We start from the raw sequence: 27,921 nt of genomic DNA, 5'->3' as shown, positions 1-27,921 counted from the left end.
GAAGAGACGAATTGGATGAAAACAGAGACGAACGGCAATGTGAAAGAAAAAATACAAAAACTCGAAAAACTTTTCCCTCACTCCCCTCCCAAATAGAGAAAAATGAACTGGCGGAGTATCGCCACGCGGTGGATTCTCTGCAAGCGGTGGCGCTGGCAACCGCCGTACACAGAAAGTGGGAGTACACCCGGTGGACACCATTTTAAGACCTACACAGTACCTACGTGCTTGGGCATGCCATCATTCTAAATATTCTCTCCCCCAGCTCCGTCAGTCGGCGCGAAACGTTAGTCCCGTGTGGATGTGAAGCCGCGTAAAGAAAGTAGTGGATATTTTGATTAGTTACCCTCTGCCAGCTCTAACCTCGGTGTTTGTGTATTCCATAAAGTGCGTATATATATATATGTGTGTGTGTGGCTAGACAGCGACAGTTTGTTTATTCTTTTTACGAGAAATTTTTCGTGTTCTTGTTTGGAGGGGAAAAAGTAAAAACAAAAGAAAAGTTTGTTTGCATCGTGTTGTTGTGTGCACCTTTTTTTAAGTGAGTGTGTCGCCATCTTGAAGATTCCTGTTTTTCTTTTCCCGCCATTATTCCCAACCGGACGGTGTAGACGAGTGACGACGGTTGGGTAAGGTGCTGCGGGCAACAGTTTGAAACAAAAAAGGTGGTAGTTGAAAACAAAAATTTACTTCTCCCCCCCAAGAAAACTAGTTTGGGAAAAAAAAGAAGAACAGGCTTTGTGATCTCGTGAGCCCCCCCCCCTTTTTTTTTTAAAGTTTTCGAGCATTTCCCCTTCGACAAAGTCATTGGACGAAAAGGAAAGTAGTGTCTGTGGTGCAAAAAAAAAGAATCGAGTAATAAAAAAAAAAGTTGTTTACGTGAGGAGAGCGGAACATGCGCGCAACGTGATTCCGGTCGATGATGTCATCGCTGGTATGATTCACCCCCTGCTAGCTGTTTCTTTTATCCAACATTTGAGCGTCACGCTGCTTTTGAAATAGTGAAGAAAAATTCATCATCTGGTGGAATATATTAGACACAAACACAAACTTCTTTTTGAACATCTTCCTCAAAATGGATATCTTACCGAGTGGTAACATCTTCCGAGAGTTGCAGGTCGTTCATGACACGGGATACTTGTCTGCACAAACGTCCCTGGAAGATCACTGGGAACAGGTGAACTACCATTTTTTTTCTTTCTTTTTGAGCTTGTTTTCGTGTCTATTTTGCCAATGATTTGAGAATCTCGGTGGAAAAATGAGCCTTCAAATTAACTGTGACCCGAGTGAATTACAACTCTCATTACAACGGGAGTAGCTGAGTCGTGTGGACCTTCTCACGCTCGCATGGGGGCGCCTCATTGTCTGTTGTGAAGTCGAGAAACCAAAAAAAACCTATTTTTATTTTGGTTGAATGTATGCGGCTGAAAATGAATTTCATTCGAACAATTTTCTCGATGGCGGGAAGGAAATGGAGGAAACCACCGAATTAGTTCTCATGCACCTTTTTTTCCTTTTCGACTAACAAAACAACAAAAATTTATCGATCCAATGGCATGTCATTGTCTTATCATTCCGTCATATCCGATACGCTCCTTGTTTTTTTTCCCTACTTTGTCAGAGAAGATTGGAACTGATTTCATCACTGGAAAGATTACGTTCTAGTAATATGAAATCTCGATATTTCTGGAAAATTTTTGAAAGACGAGCAGCGCATTAATGCTTTAAAAAAAAAAACCACTTTGATCAAATTACCACCCAAGCAGAGATGTCTGCGTGTCCCGAAATGGCCACTCAGAAAAAGTTTTTCGTGATTCTTTATTTTTCTTAAACAAGCTTATCGAAAAAGAAAAAAAAACAAGCAAATTCCATCGAGTCTGGAACGAAAAAAAGGATCAACCAGTTTTTCCACTTGGTCGTTTGTAACAATACAGGTTGGAGCAGTACTAGTTCTACTGTTTTTACTCTCTAAACGGAAACCATTCAAAAAAAAAAACAAAATCGAACGCGTAACGAGCTTAGCTTTTTTGTTTTTAGCAACAACAAAAAAAAAAACAGATGGCCCGAAAAAAAGAATAAATTTTCATATTCTCCCGCCATTTTTATTAAAATATTTTCATTCCCTTCTCCCGTTTTTTTCTTTGGTATCTACTTGAGTGGTTCAAGATAACGAATCATTCTCAACTGGTTAGTCAACTTGTGACACGCCATCAAAATGGCCGTCTGTCGGAGAGAACGTACAAAACGTATCCATCCAACGGAAGACGGGGTAGGGTCAACGTGAATGGGGTCACTGTCTCACGAACGTTGGCGTGTGTGTGTGTATATACATACACATGAGTGTGTCTAGCTGGAGCCGCCATGTTTGCCATGACAGATCCGGCCAACTTTTTTTCTTTTCTTTTTTTTTTTCACTGTGGTTTCTTTTTCCTTTTATTTTTTGCAACACGAACATTCCCGGCTAATGTCTGAAAGGCAACCGAATGTCTGGAATCTTCACCTTGGAAAAGAAATTGACCAAAGACAGGTGTGCAGAGACTCTCAGTGGGCCAACTCACGTGTAGCCAAATAACCGACTGACCGTTCGCATCACCGACTTCTTAACCGCAAAAGAAAGAATTTTTTTTTTTTTTGGGGGGGGGGGGGAAGTGAGGGGAGGGAGAGAGGTTTGTATTTCAAACTACTCTACACTAACAAATTTGGTATAAATTTTTTTTTTTTTGTTTTAAATTTATTCTGCGGTCGACGTCATTTCATTTTTGAATTCAAAAGAAATTCCATCGTGCGTTTGACGCCACACGTACGGATGAGTTTATTTCCCTTTTTTTGTGTTACAGCCCTCATTTGGTTAAAACCTGACAGGTAGTACACTCGTTTTTACAATCCCTTATTCTCTCCTTTTTTTTTAGATACAAAACTAGGAATTGTGGCGGGACATTGGAGGGGTTAACTATTTTTCTCCCTGTTTGAACAAAACATTTTTCAAATGTGAGAGTGGGGTGGGGGGGGGGTGGCTCATCTTTTCCAGTAGGCTAAAGTCACGCTTGAATGTTTTTAGGGCCTAACTTTTACAATGAACATTGCGGAAACGATCCTCTCGGTTCCAACTAGACAATTGAATTGTTGTTGTTGTTGTTGCCATTTCCTGAAAGTCTTTTTTTTTTTCAACTAATCTACCGCCAACCGGTTTATTCTGGTTTAAAGATGGCGTTGTACACTTTGAATTTTTGTATTTTTTTTTTCACCTGACTACCCTGCGGCGATGAATCTCCTTCCCCTACACCTTACAACGCTCGTGTGTAAAAAAAAAAAAACAAATCCGAAGGGGAAAAGAAATGCTGTAGCCGCAGGATACGAGATAAAAGAAAAAAAGTTTAAACCTGGAATGTTTTCTTCTTTTTTTTTTTTTTTCTTTTTCAAAAGGAAAAAAAAAAAAAGATTGTGGGAGGTAGGTGGGATCGCCACGGGTGGTGCTATGAGATAAGAGCCTTAGTTATGCCCACCTTTCTATTTTTTTTTCTTTCTTTTCTTAAGGAAAGAAACCCTCCCCACCTGAAAATGGGTTTGGGTCTCCACCCCTTTTTGACTGGCCAGCCACAGAGACAGGTTTTTTTTTTCCTTCATAAAAAAAAAAAATGAACTAAAAAGGATACTGCCATCATTAGCACTAAGACGGCCCAGTCGATTAGCGAGAATGGATGGGGTTTTCTTGTTTTAAATTGGTAATTTTTGATTTATTATCGAAACAAGAAGAAACGATGGCATACTGCCCAAAAATTCCAATTTGGAATTCGTCAATGATGCGAACGAATCCGAGACTCGAGAATGTAAAGGAAACAGAGAATGTAAAAAAAAAAAAAAAGAATTAATAAAAAGAATTTCAACAAGTTATCGGAGACGGTTGAAAAAAAATTTCAAATGTCGCCTTAAAGGCTGAAAACGATGGCGTAAATTCATTTCGTGCGACCTTCTCTCAAAAAATAATTTTTTAAAGAAAAAACACATTTTCTTTTCAACGAGTCATTTTTTTTTCTTTTTGGTGTTTAGCCAATCCGCATGTCCATTAAGGAACCAATGTCAACTTGGGCCGACAAGCTGCTAACGAGCTCGTCCCAAAAGCTTTTTTCTCCCCATTTAATCTTGTCGCGGTATCCAATCAAAACCGCAAAGTCGTGCTTTACTACCCCCTCTTTTTTGTTTTGTTTTTTGTTTTTCTATTATCAACGTATGCCCCGTGATTTTCTTTGTTGAATAATTCTTTTTTTGTTCTTTCCCGGGAGGGATCCCCGCTGTGTTCGTTATCGCTCCGTTAGTTTCTTTGGCGGACATGTTTATATACAACATACAGGTCATTTTAATGTTTTTTTTTTTTTTTTTTTTTGAGAGTGAAGAAAATGAAACAATTGAAAAACAACGAAACAGCTGGCCAATCACGGTGGCCATTGACGATCATAACAATGTTTTCGATGCATGGAAAAATACGGTGGAGCGTAACGAGTGTGTGTCTAGACTACACACACACACACACGTACACGCACCAATAGAGAGAGGAGACTTCCGGTCCGATGCCGCATTTCCCGTCTGCTATTCTTCTTGTTCACGCTACATTGGTTCTTTGTTTCTTTCTTTTTTTATATATATATATATTTATTTGATTGTCTAACTGCATTCTCGGGTGTAAGATTTTTTTTTTTTTTATGCCCACTTGGTTGAGAAAATGACGTCAGTGTTGATGTCAGACAAGAGTTTATTACCACTGCCCTTTTTGTATTTTGAATATTGGGCGGATTAAGTTATTATTATTGCAGTCCCCCCCCCCTCCTTTCTTTTTTTCTCCCTCCGCCAAAAAAAAAAAAAAAAAAAAAAGAAGCAGAGGGTTACGCCCTTTAAGGGTTAGGTCGGTTCGAAGGGTGCGGTCATAGTTCACGTGTATAACAATAATAAAACCAAAAATTAATTCATTTGATTTTTCTCTATTTACAAAAAAAAAAGAAAAAAAAGGGCGAAACCGAACATAAATGGCAACCTGTCTGTGCCACACTGTAAATGAAAAAGAAGAATGATGCACTTTTATTTATTTTGTGTTAGATGCCTGATTGGCAGGGTGTGTGTGTGTGTGTGCATTAAAAAAAAAAACGTGGATTAGAATTGGGTACGGGCCCCTTAAGAGATTGAATAACGTTGAGACGGATCGATGTGCGGAGGGCGGAGGGAACAGGGTTGCGTGCGCAAAGATCAATACTACTAAAAGGCCGGAAGGGAGTAAATACAAGAGCCCGAAAAAAAGGTTTAGTTTTTGGCAGACAAACTTTTTTTTTCTTTCTTTTTTAAAGTGCACTGTTGTGGCAGTCATAATATACACTAACGTTAACGTCCAGGAAGGTAGGAATCGTTGTTACGTTCAATCCCCCCCTTTTGCGCCAAGGCTTTTGTTTGTCTTTTTGTGTGTGTGAGGGGAGTGTTACGAAGGAGATTGCAGTTTTTGCACCCAATGGATGGTTAATATCAACATTATAAAACTTGTCGTTCACATGTTGTGGATTTCGCCGGATTTGCCGTAATGAAGCGTGTCGTTCGTGAAAAGAGGGTGATGTGTTTGGGTGGGGGGGGGGACGCAGACTCGAAACGCACGAGGAAAGCAATATTGATTAAATGTGGTGCGGATGTCTTCCGCGCTGTCGTCTGTTATAGCATTAGTCGCGTGATTAAGCGGAATTATTCCAGCTCGTCTCCAACCCTTTTTTTCGAAATTGCCGGTCCGGTGAGACGAGGCTTCCCCATTGACGAGGTTGCAACATCGATCGATTGCATCCGGTTTCAAATGTCTCTCCCCTTTTTTTTTTCTTCTTTTATTATTCTTACTAATTTATTTATTTTGAAAAATGTGTTTTCAACTGAAATGTTTATTTTGGAAATTTTTTATTTTTTGCCTGTAGACGTGTTACGAGATGGAACGGTATTTGAAAGACGAGCCGCAACAGACGTCAGCGTCGCCGCTCTGCTCGTCATCGGCCGTCCGTCGAGCTGAATCCTTCGACGTGTTGTCGTCCATCCAACCGGCCGGCTATTTGGCCCCGGATTCGATGAACTCTCCCATGTGGCCATGGTCTTTCAAACAAGAACCAGTCGATCCAGACACGGATCCCGATGACGGTTGCCAACTCCTCCGCGCCCACAAACACCACCAGATCGCTCTCCGGTATGGATTATTTTTTTTTTTTTTTCAGCAAACAATTTTTTGTGCTATTTGATTCCCGCCATTGATTCCCTCTAGCGGATGGAGCTCATCTTTCGATTGTTTTTCTCGTTCACTTGAATATTTCATTGTGTTGTGTCTGTGCAGGTTGGGATTCAAATTGCGCGATGGTGAAACGTACGCTGGCGAATCGACGGAAGCGGATGAAAGCGATCGCGAATTGGAAGAAGAGGAGGAGGAGGAAGAAGAAGAAGAAAGGAAAGGGGGAAGAGCGTTGGATGCGGTGAGCTTGAGCTCGGCCAGTTCGCGATCGAGTCGCGGTTCATGGGACTGCCTGGGCGACCTGGATTTGCGGATTCATTCGTACAATTGCAGTTCGACAAGTTCTCACAGTAGTTCGAGTAGTCATCATCATCGCACCAATCACCGAGGAGCTGTAAGACTCTATCACCATCACCACAAGACGCCGCGAGGTCAACTCCTCACCCCGCCTTCCAGTCCTGAATCCATCCGCGCCTCGATGGTCTCTGCCCTCAAGCCGGCCAACCGGAACGCTGCCAACAATGGCAAACATACCTCCTTGATCAACAACAGCGTGGCTGCGTCTGACAACGCTGTCACTACCACCACTGCCTCGGAACTCAACGGCCAGACGAGCCGGAACGCGGCGGCGGCCGCCGTTCGAACGCTGACGGCGTTGGGTCTGACTCCGGCCACGTCGCGAGGTGGAGTCGCCGAACGCCGTCGCATCCACAAGTGCCAATTCCCCGGATGCAAGAAGGTTTACACCAAGAGCTCTCACCTCAAGGCTCATCAAAGGACCCACACAGGTAGGAAATCAATCAGCTATTCATTTGTTTTTTCTTTGTAGTTAGACGTGGGGGATTTTTCTTTGTTTATTTGTGGATGTCGAGTTGGCCATCCCCATTGAATTGTTGTTGTTTTTAAAACTTAAAGAGATTGTCGGTTGACGGTTCCGATTTTTTTTTTTCTTTTCTAAAAATATCCGGTTGCAGTTACGATGCGCTTTATCGATCCGGTCGGCATGTTTTTCGCGTGCGCATGAAACTTTTGTCGAAAAACAACAAGAGGAGTAACCCCCCTAAAAATGTTACTAACCTCTTCGGCCCGTTGGCTGCTCTTTTTTTTTTTTTTTTTTTTTGAGTGTGTGTATGTGTGTGTTGACTATGCAAGTCTGTGACAGGAGACACGTGCTGTTGCACGCGTCAGTGGAAGCGGCTTCTCGTCTGCACCGATGTGCTAGAAAGAGAAAAGACAAGGGTAGACCTTATTGGGGCCAGGGGGGGGTGGAAGAGGGGTGTTAAAGTTTGGAACATGTGTGTCCACGTGTCCGTTTCTTCTTTTGATTTGGTGTGGTGAAAGAGAAAAAAATATATATATACTATAAATTGGTGTATAGGCTCCCTGAAGTTGTTGCAACCAGCCGGAAGGGACCTCCCTCCGGAAGCTTTAGCCCTAAAGTCGATCAAGAAACAAGAGAGGTAACAAAGAAAGGGAGAGGGAGATGGGGGGGGGGTTCTGGATGTAAGAACATCTTGAGTTAGAGAAGAAGGGGGGATACGCTCACACAACTTGATTTATAAATACCATGGCCGCCCGTGGCCAGAAGCAGCCGGGACTTTTCCCATCTGTTTAGATGTTTTTCTTTTTCTTTTTTCTCTTTTAACTTATTTTTAGTCTAGCCAATGTCTGGTCCGTGTTACACAGTATGTATCGAAAATAGACTGCGCACAAGTTTTGGGGGTTAGGTCAGGGCAGACCCGATTCCGTTTTGTCCTTGATCAAAACACATTTTTTGGCACGATTATTATTTTTTTTTTTTTTTTTTTTTGCGGGAAAAAAAAACGGGATGACACACTACGACGAAAAATGCAGGACCAAGAGATCAATAACATCGGAATGAAATAGTATTTTTTTTTTTAAATAGGAGGAAGGAAAGTAAACGAACGTTCCGCGCCGTTAAGCGTTCGTTCGTGATGCATTTTTTTCCGATTGAAAAGAACTGACTTGATAAACATTTTTTTTTTCGAGCGTTCCGCCTATTCGAATTAACGGAATCAAAGTTGATCCGAAGAATGTTCGATCAATTGTTTGTAATTCAATACGACAAAAAAAAAAAAAAAAAAAAAATAGTGGAGGGGTGGGGAATCGATTGGTTCTCCTAACCTTTTTCTTTTTCCTTTATTTTTCAACTCGTAACTCGATCTTTCCATCTCACTCAACTTGCTACTCTACGACGCACTTACCAGTTTTACGAACCGATCCATGACCCTCCACTTTCATACCGTCTCTCCCCCTCTCCCCTTTTTTTTCGCAATGATATTAAATAGGAAGTGCGTTCCATTCGATCAATGAATAGAAATGCATCAGGATCTACAACGATAAATGATCCATTGAAAACATAGAATTCTCTTTCTTTCCTCATCTTGCAAATCATTTTTTTTTTTTGTAATATTAAATATTTATAAAAAAAAAAAAAAACTAAATGGGAGTACAGAAAGGACATCTGTCCGGCTGTGTGGGCGCTCGTTGTGGAGTCCCGTGACAGACTTTGATAATAGATGATGCATGCATGCATTTCTTTTTTCTTTTCTTTTTTTTTTTACGACCGTTAGGGATAAAAAAAAGAAACGAAATCGGTTTCTGGGGGCTTTTGGCCGAATTGGAAGTTTTCTGGTGGTCCTCTAGTGCCCCTCTTCTTTCTCGTGTTATTGCCGAGCACGTGACCAGAATGACTCACCGCCCTGTCTGCTTTCTCCTCCCCCCCCCTCCTCTTTTTTTTTTTTATTATGTATTTGATTTCAAATGGTTGCCATAGATCTATGATTTTTAATTGCTAGGAAAGAGAGGGGGTGGATGAAGGTTATGCGGATAAATGGCAATCTTTTTTTTTTCATTTCGTACAAATTCCTCATTGTTATGTCCAGTTTTATTTATGCAACATTCCTCGCGTCATTTTCGAATTGTTCTCCGCTTAAAAGGAACGCACACACACAATTGTATCTGCATTTTTTATCGCGAGTTAACCATTTCCGTTTTGCGCAATAAAAAGGAAAAATCCCCATCCTGATAAACGAAAGAAAGAAAGAGAGAGAAAAAAAGACAATCGTTTAGTTTTTAAGATTTCAAATTTTGTGAATGCTCGTTTGCGTCCCTCATTTTGTTTCAAAGAAGAAGAAGAAGAAGAAGAAGAAAGAAAAACAAAAGTTGGGGTTACCATTAGTTCGCCTAGCCGGGCCATTAAGTTTTACTGCACGTTACAACATCAACTAAACCCCATTATAACAATAGCATTCAAAAAAAAAAAAAAAATAAACTTTCGAAAGTTTTGCTTAACTTAAGAAAATTGCTTCATTTACTTGAGTCGTTTTTGTCTGTGTGTGTGTGAATAATGTCGAAGCTTAACTCCCGAAAAATTCTTACCCCGAAAAAAATGCTGCATGTAATTTGAGTGTAGGGAAATGAAAAAGCGAGGAGGGTAGGTTGTCCTTCTCGAATACGAGCGCGTGCGGGATGGTTTTCGGGGGGGAAAAGGAGAGAAATTACCATCATTATTTATACACTGCTACCCAAAGAGAGAGAGAGAGAGAGAGACGAGGTTTTTTTTATGATAGCCAACAACCCCCTCCTCCGTTGGCATCATAAAAGTCTTGGAAATGAAAGGGGATTGTGATTGAGTCGATTTATCAAACATCTCTGACTCAGTGTTTTTTTTTTTTTTTTTTTTTGCACATATTCAAAAACTGTTCCATCAAAGATATTCCCCCCTTCTTTCATTTTTTTTTTTATGAAGTTCGCTGGACGAGTTAAAATAAAATAAGGCAAAGTTAGTTCACGCCATGCAAGGTGACACATAGAATCAATGCAAAGACTTCGAGACTTTTTATCCACTCGTTTCGCCATCGTTCCACAACCACACCCCCGTGAAAAGTTAACGCAGTGGCAAGTACTCGAGTACAACACACACACACACACATCTATCGATTTCTTGTTGCTCCCCCTCCCCCCCTTTTTTTTTTATATACCGTGAACTTGTTTATTTGAATAACGGATAAGACACATTTCTAAGTCGAGTTCGCATTGCAAGGAACATCAGGTCAGTGTCACACTACCGTGAAATGGAAAAAAATATCAAGAGGGGGACTGAATAGCTCGACTCAGATTACATCAGAAACTGTAGACAAAGAAGAAAGAAGGAAAAAAAAAAAAAAAAAAAAAAGAAAAGTAGAGTGGCCACTGGACCCTTATTTTGATTCACGAAACTATGCCGAGTGGAGAGGGGTGCTCGTGCCTTTCGGCCAGATCTATTTTCCTTTATGTACAATAGTTCGTCATCTTATCATACATGTGGTGCATCTCGTACTCACCAAGCCACAGCTGAAAATTCTTTCTGCATTTGTCATGTATTCGGTTTTCTTTTTTTTTTTTTTGATTGGCCAAAGGCGATCGATATCCCCCCGTTTCCTTTTACAGTCGGGGAGAGAGTCATAGCTCGGTCATGTCGGGACTAATAGCCTAGCTGATTAGTTGTCCTCTTGTTTAACATTTGTAGCCTCTTTGGCGCTGTCGTAGTAAAAATGTCATCTGCGTCCTTCGTGTTTTCTTGCAGCTATTGATTAGTCGGCGACACACACACACACACAAAAAGCGATGAAACAATTGGCTAGAATTAATTTTTTTTTTTTTTTTTAAGAATCTAACCTCTTACGATCGTGCGAATTAGCCATTTTAAAAAGAGAGAGAGAGAGAGAGAAGAAAAAAAAAAGGAATAGCGAGACTAAAGTGGAGACCAAGGACGAAGTGTACAGCTGGTGGTAGCACGAGATTCTTGGCAAAGATCAAAGTGGAAGTAGATTGGCCGTATCCTTTTTATTTTTTTGCTGAGGGAAAAAAAAAAAAAAGGAAAACGCTGTTAGATGTCGCTGGGACGACTTCTTTTTTTTATTATTATTCGACCCAGACGCGATCGATCCATCCTCGACGGGCCGTCGGGAGTCGACGCCGAGACTCCATCTTGGCGGTGTACACACTCTGCGATTCATTCGCTAGAAAATAGGCCAATGCAGACTTAACATTATTTGCATACACTCTTGAATCTGATTGTTTGTTTTTTTCCTTCTTCTTTACTTTGAAATCCGCACACACGAGGAGCAAATCTATTTCTACGAAATTTTGATGGTTAGCGTTTTGATTTTTGTTGTGTGTGTGTTCCCCGGTAATCGATATGATTACTCATCGGCGTACTTCAACGTCGTCTGCTCTTCACCTATTTAGATTTTAAGACTGACCGGCTGTTATTTGACGGACTGAAGTGCTCTTTTTTTTTCCTCTCTCTCTCTCTCTCTCTCTCTTTTCTCTCTTTTTGAATTGATGATACGGGCAAAGGACGTGTCGTCCTTTTGCCCATGTGCAGCCAATCCGACCGGGGCCGACAATGAACTGACGAGAATGTGGTTTTGGCAAGATGCCCGATCACGTATTTACTGCTTGTAATCAGTCGGCCGGGGTTGCTTTCTTTCGTCCTTCGCACTAAAAGTATTGAGGCCGCTGTCCCTTTTTTTTTTTTTTTTTTTTTTTTTTTTCTTCAATCATCTTTTTTTTTTGCTGCTGTCTAGGAAAAAAAAAACGCACGTCTTTTAATGTTTACGTGCATTAAAAAAAATACGAGTTGGCGGAGCGATATAAAAACTAGTAGTTGTACACGAGACTAAATGGCATAACTCATTTCACACGCTCAGTTATTTATAGCGGTGGCGTTCACCGTCTCAGCTGCTGGAAGTTTTGCTCTTTGAAACAGAATGCCGTAAAAAAAAAAAAGAGGGGAACGAGAGAAAGGGATTTAAAAAAAAAATGAAGAGGATGAAAAGTGCACGATTTTCATGTCCATGACGGTAGCTCCGAAGGTTGCATCTGGCGCGCTGCATTTGTTTGATTTTCAATCGTGATTTCTCGTTTGCGTTGATTTGATTGGTCGGGAAATCAGTTGTAGACGAAATGGAAAGGAACTTGGAATTTTTGAAATTCCCTTGTGAACTTGTCTCTTCTTGTTCCTCCGTCCTATAAATAATTCAGAATTTTCATTTCCGGTGTTTGTCAAGCGAATGCGTCGTCACGTTATGAAACACGAATTTTTTTTTTTTTTTTTTTTTTTTTTTGCTGCTGTTGTTGTTGGGTGTTGCTTTGAAAGAAGTGTCAGATGGCGTTAACGTACTTGATGAAAAGAAATTTTTATTTATGGCTTTAAAAAAAAAAAAAAAAAAAAACTTTCTTTAATTCGAATGTTTTTTTTTTCTCTATGTTTGTAAATAGGAGAAAAGCCGTACCAGTGCTCTTGGGAGGGCTGTCAGTGGCGGTTCGCCCGTTCCGACGAACTGACCCGCCACTACCGCAAACACACGGGCGCCAAGCCGTTCAAGTGCGTCCATTGCGAACGCAGTTTCTCCCGCTCCGACCACCTGGCCCTCCACCTCAAACGCCACCAATGAAGAACGGCGTGAAATTTTTTTTTTCTATTTCGGTGGATGCTTGTACACACCGCATTGTTTTTGTTACACCTTTTTTTTTTTTTTTTAATTAAGGATAATTTCTCCTGCGACTTTTTTTTTCTATTTTTTTCTTGTTATGAAACAAAAAAATGTTTCACGCGTCTGCGGCCACCGCACATCGAACAAGGAAAAACAAACAACCAAAATTGGGCAAAACGGAGCAATTTTTAAAAAAAATGTGGCAATGATTTTTCTATTTAAAGCAACAACAAAAAAAAAAACGTAAAAAAAAAAAAAAAATTATAATGTTTCAGTCGTTCAACCCCCCTCCCCCGTGCTTGACGTGAGCTTGTAGCTGACATTAAAACAAAAATATATATTACATATTTTTTTATTAATTTTTTTTTTTTTTTTAACTCTTTATAGTTTGAAGCTTTGACGTTGTTGCGCAATGGCGATTTCGTTATACTCGTCGTGTACCTCTCTCCTTCCAAAGCTTTTCACTTTTGATTATCGTGGGTTCTGTTATTTCTTCTTACAGTGCCCCTATCGTCCAATGAACAAAACAAGAGGAAGTTTTTTTGTTTTTTTTTCTAGTTTTTTTTTTATAAGAACCGTTCAGCCAAGTGTGATGATCTTTTAAAAATGCATTTTTCTTTTTTTTTCCCCTACTGACGACCCGTGCCCAACAAAAAACTGGATAAATTCTATTGAAATTCCGATCCCATCTTTTCCTTCTGCCTCCTTCCTTTTTTTTATATCTTCGTCTTTAAAGAGGCGGCAAAAAAAAAAAAATGGGATTCTGCTTGATAGAGAAATTTTAAAAAAATGCCGGTTTAGGGCAAAGAATAAAAGCTTATCAAATAAAAAAAAAATCCTTTTCTGAATAATTTTGCGACGCCATGCTTTTTTTTTTTCTCTTTTGAAGTTCGATAAATTTTTTTTTTTTTAATAAAAAAAAAAAAACAGAAACAATTTAAGGAGGGGGTGGGGGGGGATCGAGTTAAAAAAAAAAAAATAAGAAAAGTAAATATATATTATATATAAATTTTGTGGTGGACCGCGTGTTTTTCATATGTGTACACAAATTTTCTTTTTTCTTTTCTCCCGCTGATGCTTTTCACGCTGCCCCGATGATAGGAACAACAACAACAAAAAAATATATATATATCTTCTTTGAACCCACGTGACTTGTATTTTTTTTTCATCCCATTTTCTTTTTTTTTTTTTTTTTACCGAGAAGAAAAAAGAACATTCTTCTATCCGATCAAAAGACTGAAACACAAATTGACTTCCAGCACAAACAAATGCGTCCTCCCTTTTTTTTTTTTTTTTTTTTCTCCTCCGTGTTATTTTTTTCTTTTTGAATATAAAGAACCTTCTCTTCTATTTTGCTCCCAACCATTTTTTCTTTTTATTTTTCGCGTAACGTTGACAAGCAAAAATATTTTGCGTCGATTGTGTTCACTTCCGTTTATTTTTAAATATCTTGTCCTCGCCCCCTTTTTTTTTGCCCTTTTTAAAATAATATCGATCTTTATTGTTTTTATCCCGCGTTTGTTTCTTCCCTCCTTTTTTTTTTCATATAAAAATGAAAAAAAAAAAAATTTATGGCTTCATTTGTTTCTTTTTATATTACCCCTGCCCGAAAAAAAAAATTACCTTCCTCTTCGGTGTGTGTACGCATCGTTGACCATGTTGTGTGTATGTCGCAGTCGTGATCTTCTCCTCTCGATCTTGATTCTCGGAAAAAAAAAAAAAAGTGCTTGCAATTGATTTCCTCTTGAACAAAGATAAACAGACCGAGAGCGAGAAACGAATCTGCAAAGATAAACGCGACAAAAATTGCTATACCATGTTCCAATGAAAAACAAAAAAAAAAAAAAAAAAAAAAAAGATTAAAAAAAATTAAGATGAAACAAAAAATATATCTTACAAAAATTCGAAAAAAAAAAAAATTTTAACTCTTTTTTTTTTATTTTAAAGCGTTTAAACAAAAAATTTTGCGTTTGTGTGGACGTGACGCGATGGCAGCTTCAGAGTGGTTACAAAACATTCACGTTCATTTGGTATTCACGCAACGGTGCCGCTCAGTGTTTTTTTTTTTTTTTTTTTTTTTAATTTTTACAAAAAAAAAAAAAAAAACCGAACGCAACACGGAATAATTTGGAAGGTCGGGGAGATGTGCTGAAACCTCCCGGAGTTTTCAAGTAAAAAACATCTGGCCGTAAATGGATCCCGGAGACTTGGGGAATGTCGTGTCTTTTCGTTTTTCGTCGTTTCCTTTAAGAGAAGAATTTTTATTTTTCCCTTCTAAATAATCGAATACGTTTTTCTTATTGTTAATAATGTCAACAGTTCTAGACGCGTGTGAGATGATTGGAATCAGGGCTTTTGACGCCAATCATTGGGTTATTTTTGGCGTGTCCCGCTTTTTATTTATTTTTTTTTTTTCTGTTTGACCCTTTCAAAATAACGGGCTCATTTTTTTTTTTCGTGTGTGTGTGTGTGTGTTGCTCTAATCCCCTTCGACACACCGTCGTTCACTAATGAGGGTCGACGTTCATCCTAAAGAGCTCATCAGGGTGCGTCTTGTGTTGTTTATTACAAAACATAACAAATCTCTGGGATATTTTTTTTTTTTTTTTTTGCCGGGGGGGCCTCTTCTATGAAAAATGGCCTCTTCCAATAACTTTGAGCTTCATCAAATACTTTTTTTTTTTTTTTTCGTACAGCGTCTTTTATTTCCTTCCTACGTTCCAAGAAAAACGGTATACATTTCTCTCTCTCTCTCTTTTTGTATTATTTTTTTCTGTTTAATTTCTTCAATATATTCCTCCTTCTTCACTTTTTCTTTCACGTACAACTCCCCCCCTTTCTCTCTCCCGATTTTGGCCGTCGTCCAACTGCGTCGCATACGTCCTTCCTTTTTTTTTTTTTTTGCTCCGGGAAAAGAAGACAAAGCCCGCCCCATCACTTTCATCCATATGTGCGTCTTATTATATTATGCATTCAATTTTTTTTTTTTTTTTTGGTCTCTATTGTTATTTTGCTGAAGACGCCAAAATTTGTTTTCGTTGATCCAAAGATATTCAAAACGTTAAGTAGATTGTTTATTTTTTATTTTATTTTATTTTTTTTTTTTAACAAACTGTCGTGCGAGCTGGAAAGAACATTCCTATCAGCAGGAGTCATTTCATTCATAATCTTCCCCCGATTTTCATGTTCTTTTTTTTTTTTTTTTTGTTTTCTCGTTTCGGTTTTTTTTTTTGTGTGTGTGTGCTGGTTCGAACCGTAAAGGAATTGATTCGATTTTGATAGCGGCCAAAACTTTCGATTAGAATTTCTGAATTCCCTTTTTGTTAATTGACGGTTAAATGTGGCGGCGAGGGCGCCGACTATTAAACAAGAATGTGGCCTTTCATTTTTGTTGATTTTCGTTATAACCTCCACACAACAATCGGCTTATTATTCATCATTCTCCCGAAGAAAAAAAGAAAAAAAAAAATGGGGTCAAAACCGGATCTCACAAAAATCCTGGTGGGAGAGAGAGAGAGAGAAAGGGTTAATCAACATCGAATAATATTCCCAGTCAGGGCGCGCCTAGATTACATTTTTTTTTTTCTTTCTTTCTAGACGTGCAAAGAAAATGTTCCGAACGATGGGGACGTGAGGGGCTACTGACTCACGTTGCGAGGGTGGGAGGCCAACGGATCAAAAATAAAAGGGTGGGCGGTTGGCCTAGCTCGTAAAATGCGGAAATGTAATATCGGACACAGAGCGGGTTATATAGACACGTCGTGATATCTAATATGCATTCCTTTAACCAGTCGCCAGGGTTCTGGTTTAAAGATGGCCGCTGCTGGCCGATGTAAATCAAACACTCATCAATCTCGCTGGGTTCTGAGGGGAGAACAAGGCAAAGGGGCTCTCGGTTACACCCAAATATTTTTCTTAATTTTTAAAAAAGAGGGATGCAATTCAAGTTTCAGACGGTTCAACCGACGGGGGCTGTGTGTTTACAAGGAAAAAAAGAAACCCGACGAATAGCTGATTATTCATGCTCATTCATCGACTTTTGCTCTCCGTCTCGCATTACGCACAAAACGTGAATTTCTTTTAACCCGTTGCGATGTCGTCTGTGCCAATGTCACTTTTGTTTGTTTTATTTTCACGTTTTAATAGAATGTATACACGGCGTTCCGGTTTTTCTGGCCTGTGTCCATTTTCGGAATAGTTTTTTTGTTTTTTTTTCACGTACAGAAAGTACTATAGCCACCGCGTTTGGACCAGCCAATAGAAAGGCTTGAAAGAGTTGACGTCCAGTTAACCAGAAAGATCCAAATCCAATCTTTCATTCTGCTTTGATCGCCGCCATTTTTCTTCCACGTCTTCGGCATTTTCTTCAGACACCAACGACGAACATTTTCAAAAGGGGAAACTCACAGTAAAGCCTTTTTTTTTTTTCATTTCACGTTGTATAACCATATGGTCAAATGCAGTAAAATAAAATGAAATAAATGCGACTTATAAGGAAACAAGCAACTGCCGACGCGCCACCGCTGCACGGACGTGATTGAAATTCTTTAGTTGCGTAGAAAAAGGGAGACTGCCTTTCAGACATACATCCAATTTAAAAAAAAAAGGGGGATGTCATGTGATCACTAGCGAAAAAAAAAAAAAAAAAAAAAACCTTGGACGTATGGATAGAATAGAGAGGGAAAGTTTTCTTACGGTTATTCTTTTTTGCGTTAGTGGATTCCCAAGTTTTAGTCTAGAAGAGATAGCCATTCATTTTTTTTTATGTGGGTTTACATATTATAAGAAAATATGTGGCTGTCCTGTATTTTTTTTTTCAATGTGTTTGCTGCTAGTTGGCAAACGGTGAGTGAAAACCCAATTTTGTTTTTTTGTTTTTCTTTTTTGTCTACCCGGCTTTTTTTTTTATTTGACGGCGCTTACATTCCCGCACAGCGTGATGTCATTTCCTAATGAAACCCGAAAATAGAGAACCAACTCTGCGACGATATACCCTCATCATTTGTCCAATCAATGATTCGTTTAACGCAGCGTGTTGAAAGGTTTCAATTCGAATGATTGAATTTGTTTGACAGCAATTGCGTTCCCTCCGTACGTCAATCTCAATAACGGCCATCAGAAGCGAACAACATTGTTTGTGTTTCACCACACGAAATTCTCACGATGATATTTGGGTCAAGTGTTTTCTCGCTACGATTTATGTGAAACGTTTCGTCGTAAATTGCGTTCGCAGTGGAGCACTGTGTCGCAACAAAAGAATTTCTACGTACTCCCCCAGATGCTCATCCTTTTATTTTGTTTCTTTATTGTTTAAGTTTGTTTTTGGAACCGACCAAAAAAAAATTTCATTACATGTCCAACAGAGATAATGGAATAACAACTTAAAAAAAAAAACAAAAAACGAATAGCATTTCCAATTGGGAAGTCCATTGGCCGCGGACCTTTTCCATAAGGCAATGAATTTTTCTTTAAAGATTTATGCAACATGGCTGCCGAAAATAGAGACGACAACGAATTTTTTTTTTTTTTTTTTGGGATATTACGACTCAACAGACGTGCAGAGGATGTTCTCTTTATTATTCGAGAAAAGTCATTGTTCCATTCGCTTTTTGTATAATAAGATGCAACATATTTTTTATCTTCAATCTTTTTTTTTTTGTTATTATTGTCGTATAATATAACTGGCTGACGTTCACTCGAATTGTGTGGAACGTCTGTTTTGTGCAGTACACATCGCCAAGATATTTTGTGTGTGCCTGTGTTTTTTTTTTTATCGTTGCGGAAGTCGGAGAGTATCCTCTGCCAAACGCACAGAGAAAAACACGCAATGGATGCGGGAGGAAACAAAGAATTTTCGGTGGACTGTGTCATCGTATCATTTCGGGTTGGGTGAGAAACGTTAGCTGAATGCCAGACATTTGGGTAATAATAAACACGACGACGACGCTTGTTACACGGAAACTTTCACAACTGTATCGTCGTCATCCGTCTTTTTTAAATCCCCACCTTCCGGTCGAGCTTCGTGAGGAGTTTTTTTTCTTCTTTTTCGTGAATATCCTAAATATAAAAATTTCTTGGAAATTCACGCCACCTCTACTGCTTTATCTAACCGCTATTTATCTCTTCCTTTTCTTATGTTAATTAAACGGAAATGGCATAATGTAATCTACTTGTACAACATTTCATCACACGTGCGGTAGTTGCCAATCAGCGTAGGCGGTTTCAATCAACACATTTCTAAACAAACAACATTTTTTTCCATTGGAATAACAAAGACAATGTCGCTTTTAAAAGGAATTCTTTTTTTTTTTTTTTCTAACATTATTTTCAAAGTAAAAAAAATGGCGGCCGTTGCTCACGTTCATTTTTATTTGTTTCGCTGTTTGCTTCGGGCTTCGTGAGGCGCGTAAATAAATACACGGGACAGATGACCTTTTTTAAACGGACTCGCGCATGTACCGATGAATTGCGCTCGGGGCATTACGCATCACATACGGTAGACTCCACTTAATAATAATGTACACGCAGCAAATAGGAATATATAGCGTGTGAAATGTCCCTTCTTTTTTTTCCTCGTTCATTCTCTCCCCCACCCTGTTTTGTGACGTGCCCTTTTCTCGGGAAAAAAGAAGGGACCAGAGAGAGGGGGGTACACAGGAGGTGGCGCGGGTTCTACGTTAAACAATCCTGATGTGTCTACACTCTCCTTGCCCTTTTTTTTTCGTTTTGCTCTCTTCTGGCCATAACTTTTACGGCACGAAATATACAACCCCCCCCCCCCCTTCTCCTCCGCCCTGGTGGCCGGCCAGGGACCATATGGGCCGTGTGTGCGCGTGTGCGCGCAACTCGGGCTGCGCCCAACCGTTTTATTTTTGGGTACATACAAAAACACGTATCCCCCCTCTCTTTTTCTGTATGTGTTCACGAGTTTGGCCGTACACACTAATTCCCTTTAGTATACATACACAGCGACCCCTTTGCCCAGCTTCTATATATTTCCCCCGGATGAGGGCGAGAAGAGGATATATGTGTGTGGTGAAAGTGGGGTAAGGGGAAACCAACTTCCGCAACATCTGCAATGTTTTAATTTGAGTCCTCCCGTCGTCTTCTCTCTCTCTCTCTCTCTCCCCCACTTCATTTCTGCAATGTGTTGTTGTTTTACAACAGAAAACCGAACGTGTTTCCGCAGCCAAAAATTATTATTTTTATTCGCTGTCGCTGGCCTGGTTTCACAATCGGCAACATTTTGACTCAACTTTAAGGGAAACAACAACAACAACAACAAAAAAAACGAGCTTATTTTTATTCTTGAACTCGAGCAACGAAATAAAGTCGCTGCCCTTCGGTTCGTTCAAACGGAACGACGGGTAATTGCCGAGCATTTTTTTTTTTTTTTTGAACGGGCGAGATAAGAGCAGTGAAAAGCAGGTGAAACGGGAAGTGCGTTAAAGAAAAAACACCCGCAAGTCGGACTGTACACTAACTATACCTATCTAGAGAATAATAATAGATGGCTATATAGATAACAGCAAAAGAATTTATTCTTACGACTATCGAACAGTTTTGAAAAAAAAAAAAAAATTGTTATATCCTATTTTTTTTTCTCTCTCTCTCTCTCTCTCCAATTTACTTCTTTTCAAACATTTTTCCATTTTCCCACCAATTATTTCGAAACCGACTCACACCGGTCGTCGGTTGGAAGCTTCCGCAACTGCGGTGAGCTCATCCGGTCCACTAGAAGACGTGGCTATGCGTTTTCGACCGACGGGGTATGTATATAAATACATTCTTACATTTTATCGACATTTCTATTTCAAAAAGAAAAAAAAATAAAAAATACGTGATTGATGTCGTGTTCACGAAGAGGGTAATTTTTTTTCGGGATTGGGGGAAGGGGATTGATCGTCAAAATGTATGAAGTGTGTGTGTCTATACATTTGTTATGTGTGCACTGTCTGTTTCGGTTTTTCTTCTTCAGAATCACGCAACATTTCCTCAGGGGTGTTTCTCGCTTTGTGTATTTCTCTTCCTTTTTTTTCCCTTTGACCGCAAATTCCCGCTACTCCCGAGGGCAATCCCCCTTCCTTTTTTTTTTTTAAGGGAAAAAAACCGCCCTCTGTCGTATCGTCTCAGCAGTTTCTTTTTTTTTTTTTTCCTCCCCTCTCTTGTGTTTTCATCCAATTTTCGTGTCTTTTCTCAACTCCTTTTCATCCAGCGGAACACAGTCGGCCATACTCGAAAAAGAATACAGACGTGAGTAGCTTCAACGACTCCTTGATGTTGTCGAGCTTATTTTTTTTTTCCCCGCCTTTGAAAGGAAAGGAAAACGATAAGTGTCACAATGATTTTCTTCCTTGTAACGCGACACAAGTTGCTGGAGACGGCGATCAGCGAAAGTATTCGCCGTGTAATAGTGAAACAACACGTCGTTAAAAAAAAAAAAGAAATGGCGTAGAGAGAGAGAGAGAGACACTATGTAGAAACTCATTGACACTCTGGTTATGTTGACAAATGGCCATCAGTAACAAATGGTTCCTCCGCGTATTGCGTTTCAGCCCAGGGATATGGAATGCTTTGATATGTTTGGGCGCATAGGGGTAAATGTCCGTGCTGCATGAGACAGAGTACTTATTATCAATTAAATGTATATTAAACACAGTCAAAGAGACAGGGGGGGAGGCTTAGCCCGCAGCACTCACCGCCAGGCCCGCACACGCTCCCTATTAAATGTTGCCATCATTCGATGATTGAATCATCAATTATCGTGTAGATGCCAGAGCGGCCGGAAAAGTCTCATTGACTGAGGGAGGGAAAAATAAAATAAGAGGGGAGCTAAAAAAAAAAAAGAAATCAGGAAAAGAGTCATCTCTTCTTCGTCTTTTATTGACGGCTGCCTGCGTATAGTTAACTCGCTAACTTGCTGAAAAGGAGCAACTCCGCCCCGTCCAAATAGAAGAAAGAAAAGCAAAAAGAAAAAGTGACGCATGATTTTTTCTTTTTCCTTTTGAAGAATATTAAAGAAATAATAAATAAAATGACAGCGCTTTTTTTTTTTTGGCTTAGAAGATTCGTGCAAAGATTGGCGTGACTCGACTAGAAAAATATAAGCCCACGATAGATGCGCGCTAATGATGTGATCCCGGTGGGGGGGGGGGGGGGGGAGGTATATCGTTTTCTTCTTTTTCTTCATTTGTTCATTCGTTTCTCTCCCTCTTTTTTTTTGTGTTTTGTTTGATGTATCGACTCTCTCTCCCGCGGGACTAAGCAGAGAGTCACTAGAAAAAAAAAGTCAGTGGGACTCACGACGGTGGAACGGTCGTTTGGGATTTATGACCCGAGCGTCCCTGAAAGCGATTAGATTATCGGTTCTCTGTTGTGTTCCGTTCAATTCCCGCGTGATGTCTCTGGCGTGCGTGACGCCAGCACTAAGCGTATCGCCCTTTTTTTTTTGTTCCTTCTTTTATCCAGCGAAGGACGAACATGTATTCTCTCTATGTAAGCAATGTTACGTGAGAGCCGTAGATCACACGCAGCGGACAACGGTGCCCAGTCAATTGTTTTCGTGCACCTGCGAGAAACCCCGCCATCAGCGTGAAAGAATCCCGAAAAAAAAATATATATTTTCTTTAAATTTCCGAAATCTCTATTAAAAAAAAAAAAAGACGGTAAGGCTCTACTGGTCATTGGTTGGGTCCAGGTTGCCATTGACTTCTTTCATCACCACACGTCGCGACGATGTAGAGGGACAGTTAAAAAAAAAAAAAAGAGCTGCGCCTATCTGCCAAAAGGGGTCAAATGATTACCATTTCCTCCTCCGAAGTTAATTGGAAATGCTCGTCACGGCAGGCCTGAGAGAGTTGGGATGCAACCCAACCCTTTTGTTGAAAGATATTTCTTTTTTTTTTCTTCAACATTTTACTATCCGATGTGAAAAAGATTTCCAACATTTTGTTTTTTTTTTTCCAAAAAGGAAAAATATCTTCTTCTTTCGCCCCCCCATCTAAGGACTTCCTTTGAGGGCAGAGATGGATGGGGGCTAGTAGTGAAAGTCATCCGAGAATAGTGTGTACATATTCTCCGTATAGGAGCAAATAGCATATAGACAGAGTCGCCTTGCTGTACCAAAGTTATTCAACCCCCAGGGGCGACGACGTGGACAAGAAGAAGAAGAAGAAGAAGAAGAAGAAGAAGCTGAAACAACATCCGCCGCCCCAAAAAGACGCGCAGCAGCCGCACGGGGCGCATAGCCACAAACCAGGCGTATGTGTATATGTTATTTCTTCTTTCCAAAAAGCCAGATGCGATGGAAATCGGCTGCTAATTGAAGAGGCGACGTCGCTCAGCCGGCCACGACTGGCCAAACAGTTTGTTGCATCAACAATGGCACGATGCCTACGGCCACGGATCGCCACCCGTAGCGGATGGTTCGCAATTCGCGTAGATGACGCACAGAAGTTGCCCAAATGGGAAACTATTTGTAATCAGAGTTCGTTCGGGTGATTGAAGACTAGTCCAGCGGCACGCACTCGTGGTCCTCCTTTGGCCATTTCACGTCGTTTATTACCTCACCTGTGAGGTATGTACGAGGGCGACATACAAAAAATTTGTTGGAAGTATGTAACAAAAAAAAAAAGTCGTGAGACAATCCGGTTGTCTAAAGAAAAAAAAATTGTCATCCCGCCAACGCGAGAATATCACGTCATTCCGCCTGCGCCGAATGTCGAAATATATCAGTGAATGAATCACCCAACCGTCCAATTCTGGACCAGGAAAAAAATTGGAATATATTACCCAACTGACACGATCTTTGTTTTTTGTTTTTTCAATTTTTACGTTTTTGTTTTGAATACCTAATCTTTTCTTCCGACAGTCCCAAGTCCCGACGGAAGTTCAAACTTCAAAGGCAAAGCATTTTCAGTTTTTGCACCCCAGCTCTTGAAAGATGAAGGAGATTTCCCGAGGCAACTCGTCACTCCCCAAAATGAATGGCTTTTAAATTAGAACACATTGTGTCGGGTAATGAGTAAGGCATATCGAGTTTTACGTGACTTGCGGCTACAGCTGGAATGAATATTCAAATAATGATGTGGAATCGTTATTTGCCGCGATTTTTCCGTGGCCGAAAGCAACTTCTACGCCATCTAGTGACTACTAACTCTATTACGGCCGAAATATGTTCGTTGTCAACCAGACACCTCGGAATCTGAGAGCTGCCTGAGTGATTGGGTCGAATGTGTAACCAGAACGTGTGCAGCGAACTTTTCGAACAAGTTTTAGTGTTTATAAAATATTAAAACTGTTGTAGGCTGGTTAGGTGCATGTTTTGTTACAGGATGAGCTGGTGTGGTTTATGCAGCTGTCAGTTCTGACGGTATGACACGAATGTCATTTAACATCATTCTGTTTTGTTCTGGTTTGTTAGTATGAAATTAATAAAGCAAAGAACCAAAATGTGTCATTGTGTCTAGGTCCTCGTTGCATCACTGAGGTTGCAGAGCCCTTCTCCTCTATTCTGGACGGTGATACAGTGGAGCGTGGGTAGGTATAAAAACCGTGATTGCATAGTGAGAGCTGGTTGGATTTGATGCGACAACGATAGCGTTTGCGCTCTGAATATAAATTCAAAGCGCCCAATAATGGCACCGGTGAAAGTAGCTAGGACTTCGTACTCGCCATAGTTTGATTGATATTAGGGCCCGAATGGAACGAAGATGAAACGTCTATGAAAGATAATGCCGGGTTGATTTCGGGCTATTCTTTTAATGAGGGAATTGCAGTAAGAAACGTCACATTTTCCCGCATGTTTGCAAGAATCTAGGCTTTCCTTGTAATTTGTAATAGCAGTCTGTGCAGGACGACGAGACCTTTTGCATAGAGTGGATCATGTGTTCAACGATATGTCTTCGTACGTGAGTAGTGAAATCGTGTAGTTCTATATCATATTGTAATACTATAGAGTGTAATTTGTACTAATCTGAACTGTCTCACATTGCAATTAGATTCATTGAAGACTAAGCATGCTAAACGTACCTTTACCCTCGCTGCAAATCGCACATTTCGTGTCTCGTTTCATGCAATCAAACAAACGCCAATGAATGCACGACGGACTAACTAGGCAACCTCCGACCCAGCCATCGACCGACACGAGTTGGGCTGATTGTCGTCGATTTAATCACAATTGGTTTTGGAACAAAACAAACGTGATAACTTTATTGTTTTCCCAGCAACAATATAATTGCTGGTACATAACTGACATCTCGTCGCTGAAGCATCTGGTCATCTGGCGAGGTGAGCTGAAATTCCTTTTTAATTACGTGTTAACGGATCCATCGGCTTTCATTTTTAATGCGTCGACGCTAGAAAATGGTCGAAGTGATGAATTACTCCTGACGTTCACAAGCATTTACGATCAATTATTGGATTTGCTGACGTTTTCATCCTGTTGGTATTCCATTATTGTCACCAAAATTACGTTTATTGATTATGAAAGTTAGCCTTCAAACGCAGGAGAACTTTCGGACTCGTTAAACTTAATCAAATTTGAGAAACCAAAAATTATTGTTCTTAAATCATTATTTTGTGGCACTAGTTGTATTGCATTGATTTCTGTTCACAATGCTTTTTACAATATGTTACATCTGATTCTAGTTCTTACGCAGGATGAACATATTATTCACTGGTGTAGCTATCTGGAAATACTTCTCATAATCAAAAGAAAGGTATGCAGTTTTCATCTATACTTTGATATATTTGTTTGTTCCACCGTATTTGAGATTCTAATGATGGTTTTAGTAATGGGATCTAAGGTCTTGTGTATGAAGCAACCAAGTATTCTCAAAGGCCAGACTTACTATACTGCCACATCTTAGTGTTCAACAGCAAATGGAATATTGTACCAAATCTTTTTGTCTAAGCCACTTGGTTTTGCATAATTTGGCCTAGTCAAAGTCGAGTGATACGTGGTTTCTATATGAGTGCTAGATAGTTTCATGTTCTGAATACTAGTAATACCGTTTTCTAATAAAAATTTTATTGAATAGTTCAGGAAATGCTTGATGTCAAATTTATTTACAAATAGTCATACCATTTACATGAGATTGTTTTAGAATTTAATTTGTTTATATAATTTCTTTATAATTTGCAATTCCTAGATTTCAACATGAGGTCAATCTGTCAGACATGATGATGAGATGAGAGATCTTCTTGTATCATACCTGAAATTCATGGGGAAACAGGAAAATGTTCTATATTTCAAAATTCTTGTGCATGGCCACAGACAAGGAACAAGTTTAAAAAGGTGTTTTAATATTAATTAATTATCAAGATTTAGCTTAACCTTTTGTCTGTGTCTTAATTAGGTAGGGAGAGAAATATTAAGCAACTAAAATCAGACATGTTCAATCTGAAAACACTCAACACTTCAATCAAATTACGATGTCAATTTCGCAGTTGAACGGTATTAACTTTTGACGTACAACGGTAAGATCCAAGTTCGCAAACATACGACGATCAAGCCATAAACTGCTCGTAAACTTCACTTCTTTTAGGTGTACACCTAAGCAACAAAACGTACAAGACAATATAGGTGTACACCCAATATCCCAAGACGTTGTGGTTGCTCATACCTAACAGGTAACATATAAATTTCTGACTTGTATATTGCAAGTGAATTTGAAAACAATTACCTAGAGCCAAGGCCTTAAGTATAAGCATGATCTACCGACCGCAACTGATCCAGTTTAGTAATGCATCAATACACAAGTTTTCATCTGTTTTCTCTCTCTAAGATATTTTGCCATTTAAACTTCTTCAGTTAGATTTCCTCCAACAGATAACTAAATAGATAATCAATAAAATTCCTCCTGGTCAACATTCCATTGCTTACAAATCTGAAAATGTAAGACGAAGATTTAATTTTTAGACATTCAAACCAACACAACCAACACTCTTATGGACAATTGAAAAACTATATATTCCCACTTTATTTTGTCGGGCTTAAATTTTTGCCTATTAAAAAATAATATCATTCAATCTAGATAAGTATATATGATTTTGGTTCAAAACTAAGCAAAGAAAACGAAAATGGAATTTATTTTTATGTAGAGTTTATAGTTTTTGAGTAACCTAAAATATAAAATTAGGTACGAATGGAAACCATTACTAGCGCGCCAGTACGCTACAGCGCTAGCGCGACACATCAAACTTCTTTGATTATTCAAAAGCCATAAACTCTACGTAAAAACAAATTTCCATTTCGTGATCCTTGTTAAATGTTGATTCAGAATAATATGTAGTTATCTAGATTTAATGATATTATTTTTTAATAGGAAAAAATTTTAAGCCCGACAAAATAAGCCCGACTTTCTGTTTTTTACGGTTAATTCAAAAAGTAGAAGCCTAGTGTAAAAATATACCCCATTTTCGTGATCAGCGATCAATTTCGAATCGGAATATTGTATTTTTAATGAAATCTAGGATTTGAAGAAAATTGGAAAAGTGAGAAGGCTATAGCCTTCTTACTTTTTCAATTTTGGCAAAATTTTAGATTTCGCTTTAAATACATGGTTTCGATGCAGAATTGAATGGGCATCACAAACATGAGGGTTGTTTTCTTGTGAGACTCATAGTTTCTGCATAAAACGTAAAAAACGATAAAAGTTGGGAAAAAATAAGCCCGGGCTTATATTGTCGGGCTTAAAATTTTTTCCTATTAAAAAATACTAGCATTAAATCTAGATAACCATACATGATTCTTATTCAAAATTAACCAAGGAACACGAAAGTGGAATTTGTTTTTACGTAGGGTGTTTAGTTTTGGAGTAATCAAAAATATAAAATTGGTGTATGTGCGAATCGACACCATTACTAGCGCGCCAGAACGCTACAGCGCTAGAGCGACACATCAAACTCCTTTGATTATTCAAAAACCATAAACTCTACGTAAAAACAAATTTCCATTTCGTGATCCTTGTTAAATGTTGAATCAGAATAATATATAGTTATCTAGATTTAATGATATTATCTTTTAACAGGAAAAAATTTTAAGCCCGACAAAATAAGCCCGACTTTCTGTTTTTTACGGTTAATTCAAAAAGTAGAAGCCTAGTGTAAAAATATACCCCATTTTCGTGATCAGCGATCAATTTCGAATCGGAATATTGTATTTTTAATGAAATCTAG

At 39.2% G+C, this 27,921-nt stretch overlaps 1 protein-coding gene and 1 long non-coding RNA gene across 6 annotated transcripts; both read left to right on the top strand.

Annotated features, from left to right (window-relative positions):
- Positions 1–256: 256 nt before the first annotated feature.
- On the top strand, positions 257–13,519 carry LOC130691735 (Krueppel-like factor 7). Its single transcript, XM_057514715.2, has 4 exons — positions 257–1,177; positions 5,937–6,199; positions 6,344–7,026; positions 12,527–13,519. The coding sequence occupies exons 1-4, from the start codon at positions 1,076–1,078 to the stop codon at positions 12,700–12,702; spliced, it is 1,224 nt and encodes a 407-aa protein (XP_057370698.1). The 5' UTR covers positions 257–1,075; the 3' UTR covers positions 12,703–13,519.
- A 10,442-nt stretch (positions 13,520–23,961) lies between these two features.
- Positions 23,962–26,513, top strand: LOC130691778 (uncharacterized). 5 transcript variants are annotated; one of them, XR_009001295.2, is made up of 7 exons: positions 23,962–24,112; positions 24,210–24,646; positions 24,741–25,029; positions 25,390–25,460; positions 25,893–26,038; positions 26,100–26,373; positions 26,431–26,513. It is a non-coding gene; the product is annotated as an uncharacterized LOC130691778 (long non-coding RNA). The 5 variants fall into 5 exon arrangements; XR_009001296.2 differs by having other exon boundaries at positions 24,210–24,650; XR_009001297.2 differs by having other exon boundaries at positions 24,210–25,029; positions 26,100–26,220; positions 26,289–26,373.
- The last annotated feature ends 1,408 nt before the right edge of the window (positions 26,514–27,921 follow it).

This window comes from Daphnia carinata, chromosome 1 (assembly GCF_022539665.2).
Source record: "Daphnia carinata strain CSIRO-1 chromosome 1, CSIRO_AGI_Dcar_HiC_V3, whole genome shotgun sequence".
In the NCBI taxonomy this organism is placed as follows: Eukaryota; Metazoa; Arthropoda; class Branchiopoda; order Diplostraca; family Daphniidae; genus Daphnia; species Daphnia carinata.
Note: the sequence above shows the minus strand (reverse complement) of the source record. Positions and strands in the feature narration are given on the sequence as shown.